Below are 8,180 nucleotides of genomic sequence, written 5' to 3'. Positions count from 1 at the left end.
TGAATGGTGGCTGATTTACTTTACTTATGTTTATAATTTTATTAAGCAATCTGCTAATGCTAACAGCTATTATTAGAGTTAGAGACCATAATTTAATGTTATAATATCTCAATATCTGACATCACAGCATTCACAGCAGCAGCATGAACCTTGATATCCATATAATGATGGTGGCCAGGCTGAGCCTGATTTCTATAATTTTATTAAGCAATCTGCTAATGCTAACAGTTATTATTAGAGACCATAGAAGCAGCAAGTAACGAAAAGGATTGGTGCGGTTGTTTGGAAGGATCTTTTACCATCCTGTTCTGAAAAGTTACCTAGTGCCTTGCCAACCACTATTAACGGTTAATCTGACCCTCAGGAACTACACAATTGGTATATCGAGTTCTGGAGCCGGCGTGAAGCCCTTTAAAAAACGGATTGGTTACTGGGGAGAGGACCCCGGTGTTAGGCCGCCTCTTAATTGTATACACGGAAGACGCTGCTGTCCTGCACCGGCTTTGAGCATATTCAACCCGGTTGGCGTGTCTGGCCATGGCATGTGGAGCCACATTAAAAAGGACTATCGATTTCGACCCCTTGTTGAGTCCGGCTGCCTCTCCCAAGAGGAGAAGATGTGCCCCACTATCCACCTCAGGGCCTTCCCCTCAAAAATACCTCCGCATGGAGCCCTCGCCCTTTGGCGAGGTGTCATCCAGACTCACTGCAGAACAAATCCTTTACAACATAAAGCAAGAGTATAAACGGATGCAAAAGAGAAAACACTTGGAAAGCAGCTTTCAACATACAGACCCCTGCTGTTCTACAGAAGGGCAGCCACAGACTTTCCTCCCTTCTGGGCCAACTTTACCTGGATCATCCACTTCCTCAACATTACGAAAGGAACAGCCACTTTTTACTCTAAGACAGGTTGGAATGATATGTGAACGTCTCCTTAAAGAACGAGAAGATAAAATTCGCGAAGAATATGAAGAAATTTTGACCACAAAACTTGCAGAACAATATGATGCTTTTGTGAAATTTACGCATGATCAGATTATGCGACGATATGGAGAACAGCCTGCTAGTTATGTTTCATGAATTGTTCTTTGCCTTTCTTGGATACCATTTCCCTTAATTGCTGCAAGAAGTCCTAGTTAAGAACAGCAGCAATGCCATGACCCCCCCTTCCCTGTAAACACAGGTTATTTCAAGCTTTTGTCAGTGGCAACCACTCTTATGCAGCAACTGGTTTTGGAGTGCCCCCTGATGTCCGCACCACCTGGATATGGATCTCTGCTACCTGTATTAATATACCAGTGGCCCCATTTGCTGTTTCATTGAAATTTGGCTTCTTTTGTTATGTTTAAATTTGAATGGACTAATGCTGGTGTTTTAAGAACATGCCCTCGGCTAAGTGTGTAAATAAGTCACATTAGAATGGCATCGATGGATTGAGGTTTTAATAACTACACAGCAAAATGGTATTCACCAATTTTGATGTGGAGTAATTTTCTGGGACTATTTTATTATGGCATAAGACTGTTTTTGAATGGAGAGCAAATAATAAGGGCATGTCTTTATTAAATGAACATTGTGGGAAAGTTAAGTTTCAATTTATGACTTGTTTTTGTTTAATTTTTTTTTATTTATTCTTTCAGTCTTTAACAAATGTTTAAAGCATTTTTTTCAGTCTAACTGCCTTGTAGTACTGGAATTTAGTTGTAAATAAAAAAATAAAATAAAAAAAAAGAGACCATAATGTTTATGTTAGAATATCTCACATCATGTGAGATATTCTAACATTTAAATTATGCTCTCTAATAATAGCTGTTTTGCTTAATAAAATTATAGAAATCAGGCTCAGCCACCATTTGCATATCAAAGGTTCATGCTGTGATGTGAGATATTCTAACATTAAATTATGGTCTCTAATAATAGCTGTGCCTGTTACCAGCAATTTATTTGATTTTGAGCAAAGTATTAGTATGCCCATTGCCTTATTGCCTTTTTAAGCACTCATAGCTGTGTTAGCATGATTAAGAAAATAAAATCATATAATTATTTATCCCTTCTCAGGCTCAGCCATTATGGATATCAAGGTTCATGCTGTGATGTTAGAATATCTCACATAATCCATGCCATCACAGCATGAAACTTTGATATCCAATGGTGGCTGATCTACTTATATAATTTTCCTGTTTTTATTGAAGAAACCTGGGCCTGCCCAAACCCTGTGCATAAAAGCTAAACCCTAACCAGAAATGCCAGACTCAGATCACCCAACCTCTACTCTTTAGCACCCAGCTGCTGCCATGAACCATTAAAATACTGCTCCCAGTCCTCACCCTTTACACTCAGTCACGGGTAATAATTTTACAACTTTGGAAGGTTAGAGGATGAGTATTTGGTCTGGGGGGTAATGTTTGTGCATACTGCTGACAAAGTCTTCATAGAGACATACATCTGCTCTGAGCTCCAATAGCTAAGCATACAGCTGGCATGAAGAGTGGTGCCTCCATCTGAACTGACATTTTATCACACAGCTTGTATACAGGAATTACAGACATGTATTTGGCTTGAAGTTTAGACATGCAGCTGGCATACAGGGATTGCTCAACACGCGTGCAAGTGTCATAATGTGATATGGGACATGATTTTGTTTTGATGCTTAGTTTACACATATGGATTGCTGGATAAATGCATCTGGTCTGAGGTCTGATGGTTTAATGGCATAAAGCAGTTGGGTACACAATGGGGCTTCTAGTGAAGGTGTGTGTATCTGTATGAGAGTGTGTGTGCATCTATATGAGAGTGTGTGTGCATCTGTATGAGAGTATGTGTGCATCTTTTCTTTCATGTCTCAGATAGAACATACAATATTAAATACTTTTACATATTACTTCTGTTGTCTCATTTTCTTTTTTCTTTTAGTATCCTTTGAAAAGCATACCTAGGTAGGCTAAGGAGCAGCAATGCTCTACTGGGAGCAGCTGGTGATTGGTGGTTGCACATATATGCCTCTTGCCATTGGCTGATTTAATATGTTAAGTTAGCACCCAGTTCTGCATTGCTGCATATCCTTCAACAAATGATAACAAGTGAATGAAGCAAATGTATTAATAGCAATAAATTGGACCTGCAACCTGCCAATTTTATCGTAACATTAAGCTGCCTCTGTCGTGTTCATATATAGGTCTTTCTCGGGCATATCATACCCAATGCCTCACCAACCTCTGACCTCATCACACGTCACTGTGAATGAGAGTTAGACTTATAAGTATTGTAGTATATTTAAACTGAAAATCCTTTTCAATACTACTGATATACATTGACTACTGGACTTGCACAGGCAAAAAATTAATTTCAGACAAATATCATTTCTCATTAAAACAAAGTTTGATTTTGTTTTGTCTATTATGGAAATTTTGTAACCCCTTTTTGTCTTTTTGTAACACATTTAGGGCAGTAGAGGAGCACCTGGACAGCAGCTTAAACTTAAATAAGTTAAATTAGCAGTTAGTGCTACTGCTAAAAGCCAGCAGCACCACTAAAAAAAGATAACTTTTAAAAAATATTTTTTGTTGGGGTCAGTATTGTCCAAGAAACAGAAGTAAAGCTTACATACTTATTGTCTGACACAATGTAACAAACCAAACATTGAAAACGTTGAAATAAATCATTTGGACGAAACACATTTTTTACCTGTTCACATCTCTATTATTCAAATGATTTATAAATATTTTTTAATAACTATATTGGTTTGAGAGCTGTCCTATTATCCTTTTGTTTCATTTTCCTTGGAAACAGAAAATGATCAGAATTTTTTTAATGGCTACATGAGATCATAAATAAATTATAAAATGAAAATTCCTGTAATGTCATGCAAAAAAATAATAATGGCACTATCTCTATAATGAGTGGATTTCAATATGATGTTTTTTTATTTTAATAATCTTTGCATTAATTACATTTCTGATTTCACTCAAAAATTATTTTAGTGATATAAGGTGTCATGTTCATTTTGTTTTATTAGATTAATCAAGTTACTTTTCTTTAATACTGTTAGAGTGATGTCACTTTACTTTTCAAATTTAGCTGCAATCTGAAGTGTTAATAAGAGTTCTTGTTTGCAAGTACGAAGGTGACAGTGGTAGCTGGTAGGTTTAAGACTTCAAGACAATTATTAGGTAGAAAAGAAAAATATATCATTAAAGAATGTAAAATAATTATTACAGAGAAATATGAAAGGAGAGATGTTTTATTATTTTAAATTGTATTTGTCTTATTACAGCACAATGTACAGCTTACTGGTTGCTGTCATGTCTTTGCATAAGACAGTGGGTAAGATTCTAATCCCAGAAAATTCTCCAGTTTTTAACCCTTCAGCCCCTAAGTGTTTTCAACAGAAAATGTTGCCAGTCGGGTGGCATTATGAAGTAGCCGGATGGGGGCAGAGTAATATTTTCTAACATGATAACATTTTATGCTATCCAAAAAGTAGCGTAAAGAGTAAGAGTTAAAAAAAAATGTCCCCCAAACACAACATAAATACATTTAAATAAAATGTTACACTCATATATTCTGATTCAAATTATTTATATAGATATTAATACAAATGTTTTATAAGGGTTAAAAGGTAAATGATAAGGGGTTTGTTGTAAAGGGCTATAATATGTGTGTGTGTGTGTATATATATATATATATATATATATATATATATATATATATATATATATACTGTGGGACATATTTATCAAGCTCCATATGGAGCTTGAAGCCGTGTGTTTCTGGCGAGCCTTCAAGCTTGCCAGAAACACAAGTTATAAAGCAGCGGTCTAAAGACAGCAGCTCCATAACCTGTCCACCTGCTCTGAGGCAGCGGACAGACATCACCGAAAATCAACCCGATCCAATACGATCGGGTTGATTGACACCGCTGCGAATCTGCAGGGAGCGGCGTTGCACCATCAGTTCACAAGAACTGCTGGTGCAATGATAAATGCTGAGAGTGTATGCTGTCGGCATTTATCATTGTGCGGCGGACATGATCTGCAATATCCGATAATGTCCGCTCGCACATTAATAAATAGGCCCCTGTATGTCTAAATATGTGTATGTGTGTATATATATATATATATTTACATATATACACATATATACTAAAATGTATATATATATATATATATATATATATATATTCCAACAAAATGGTCGCACTCTCAGGTCTTTTAGTGAAAAAATCGTAGTTAATTTTAATGAAACGTTTTCGGGGTATTCCTCCCCATCATCAGCATAAACATACAGTGCATCAAACAAACTTAAATAGAGGCATATTGCTCATTAAACAAATAAAAAATACCTGTGTGTGAAAATTTCTCAGTGTGGTGACGCCAAACAGTGTGTGTGTGGACCGCATATTCTGCGTTCCACTGTGAGGACCGGAAGTGTTAAGTGTAGTATTATATCCGGTATCCTCATATTTTATAGAAAAAACTTATAATGTTGTTTTGTGCATACAAACTTGTTGTATTAATTTATAGTTAAGTTACTAAGTATGCCATAGTGTTTCAATATCTGTGCCATTATTAGCAGTGCATCACACTCTTTGTGAATTATTGTTTGATGCTTTTATTTTTCTTTACTGTTATCTAGGTCCATTTGTGTGGATCAAACACATAATCCATAATGACGGCTTACCCTTTAGCCCCTATATATGCCTCGAATAGGCATGTTCTAAGATAAGCATAAGAGATATGTAAATGAATGAAGTCCATAAAACCATGTTAACAATAAGGCACGAAGGTAGCATATACTGGCTAGAGTATAGCGCTTAATCTGAGAAAGGTAAATTAACAGATCAATCCGCCCAAGTAGAACCGGCACAACAAACGGTTCCTATGACAACCAGAATATGACAGCGAGTCCTATAGAACCTGTCATAGAGATCATCGTAACGGACACTAGTAATACTTCAATAAGGGAGATGTAATTTAAGATAACAGGCAACAATGTACATATATAAGAGTTTATGAGTAGTGGATAATGCATCGGTATAATAAATTCACGCAATTGCAATAATTCACAAAGAGTGTGATGCACTGCTAATAATGGCACAGATATTGAAACACTATGGCATACTTAGTAACTTAACTATAAATTAATACAACAAGTTTGTATGCACAAAACAACATTATAAGTTTTTTCTATAAAATTGAGGATACCGGATATAATACTACACTTAACACTTCCGGTCCTCACAGTGGAACGCAGAATATGCGGTCCACACACACACTGTTTGGCGTCACCACACTGAGAAATTTTCACACACAGGTATTTTTTATTTGTTTAATGAGCAATATGCCTCTATTTAAGTTTGTTTGATGCACTGTATGTTTATGCTGATGATGGGGAGGAATACCCCGAAAACGTTTCATTAAAATTAACTACGATTTTTTCACTAAAAGACCTGAGAGTGCGACCATTTTTTTGGAATATTAATTACATGTTGGCACCCGGGCAGATGACCATTGGAGGGTAACACTGTACAATTGATGGGATTATATATATATATATATATATATATATATATATATATATATATATATATATATATATATATATATATATATATATATATATATATATATAAACACTTTGGAGTCCTTTCCACTCAAATACCTTAAGACAAGAAAAATCATTTTTATTCAATTTTAATATACAATCGGCTAGATTACGAGTTTTGCGTTATACTGAAAAAGCAGCGTTATCAGGTTATAACGCTGCTTTTTCACTATCGCTGGCATTACGAGTCTTGCAGATTTAGGGGCACCGCACACTTTTTTGGCCTTACCACAAATCAACTTACGCAATTTGCGTATAGTCTTTTTTCAATGAGACTCACATAGCGCTGGTATTACGAGTTTGTCCTAGGAGGCCAAAAAGTGAGCGGTACACCCTATCCCGTCAAGATTCATACCGCATTTTAAAGTCAGTAGTTATAAGTTTTACACTACAACGCTGTAGCATAAAACTCATAACTAAAGTGTTACAAAGTACACTAACACCCATAAACTACCTAGTAACCCCTAAACCGAGGCCCACCCGCATCGCAAACACTAAAATAAAAATATTAACCCCTAATCTGCTGCTCCGGACATCGCCGCCACTATAATAAACATATTAACCCCTAAACCGCCATACTCCCACCTCGCAAACACTAGTTAAATATTATTAACCCCTAATCTGCTGTCCCTAACATCATCGCCACCTACCTACATTTATTAACCCCTAATCGTCCGCCCCAACGTCACCGCCACTATATTAAATGTATTAACCCCTAAATCTAAGTCTAACCCTAACACCCGCTAACTTAAATATAATTTAAATAAATCTAAATAAAACCTACTATTATCACCTAAATTATTCCTATTTAAAACTAAATACTTACCTATAAAATAAACCCTAAGATAGCTACAATATAACTAGTAGTTACATTGTATCTAGCTTAGGTTTTATTTTTATTTTACAGGCAAGTTTGTATTTATTTTAACTAGGTAGAATAGTTATTAAATAGTTATTAACTATTTAATAACTATCTAGCTAAAATAAAACCTAACCTAAGTTACACCTAACCTAACCCTACAATTAAATAAATTACCTAAATTAAATACAATTAAATAAATTAAATTAAATTAGCTAAATTTAAAAAAAAAACAATAAATTACAGAAAATAATAAACAAATTACAAGATCTTTAAACTAATTACACCTAATCTAAACTATCAATAGCCCTTAAAAGGGCCTTTTACAGGGCATTGCCGCAAAGAAATCAGCTCTTTAACCTGAAAAAGAAAATACAACCCTCCAACAGTAAAACCCACCACCCACACAACCAACCCCCCAAATAAAAGTCTAACTAAAAAAACTAAGCTCCCCATTGCCCTGAAAAGGACATTTGGATGGGCATTGCCCTTAAAAGGGCATTTAGCTCTATTGCTGCCCAAAACCCAAACCGAAAAATAAAACCCACCCGATACACCCTTAAAAAATCCTAACACTAACCCCCGAAGATTCACTTACCGGGAGAAGTCTTCATCCAAGCGGCAAGATGTCCTCAACGAAGCTGGCAGAAGTGGTCCTCCAGACAGGCAGAAGTGGTCCTCCAGATGGGCAGAAGTCTTCATCCAGACGGCATCT

At 35.9% G+C, this 8,180-nt stretch overlaps 1 protein-coding gene across 1 annotated transcript; it reads left to right on the top strand.

Moving 5' to 3' along the window:
- Positions 1-249: 249 nt before the first annotated feature.
- On the top strand, positions 250-1,536 carry LOC128659336 (akirin-2). The gene has a single exon (XM_053713003.1). It carries the CDS (start codon positions 538-540, stop codon positions 1,081-1,083), a length of 546 nt encoding a protein of 181 aa, XP_053568978.1. The 5' UTR covers positions 250-537; the 3' UTR covers positions 1,084-1,536.
- Positions 1,537-8,180: the final 6,644 nt, after the last annotated feature.

The sequence above is a fragment of the Bombina bombina genome, chromosome 5, assembly GCF_027579735.1.
Source record: "Bombina bombina isolate aBomBom1 chromosome 5, aBomBom1.pri, whole genome shotgun sequence".
NCBI classification, from domain to species: domain Eukaryota; kingdom Metazoa; phylum Chordata; class Amphibia; order Anura; family Bombinatoridae; genus Bombina; species Bombina bombina.
This window is presented reverse-complemented; position numbering and strand designations above follow the sequence as displayed.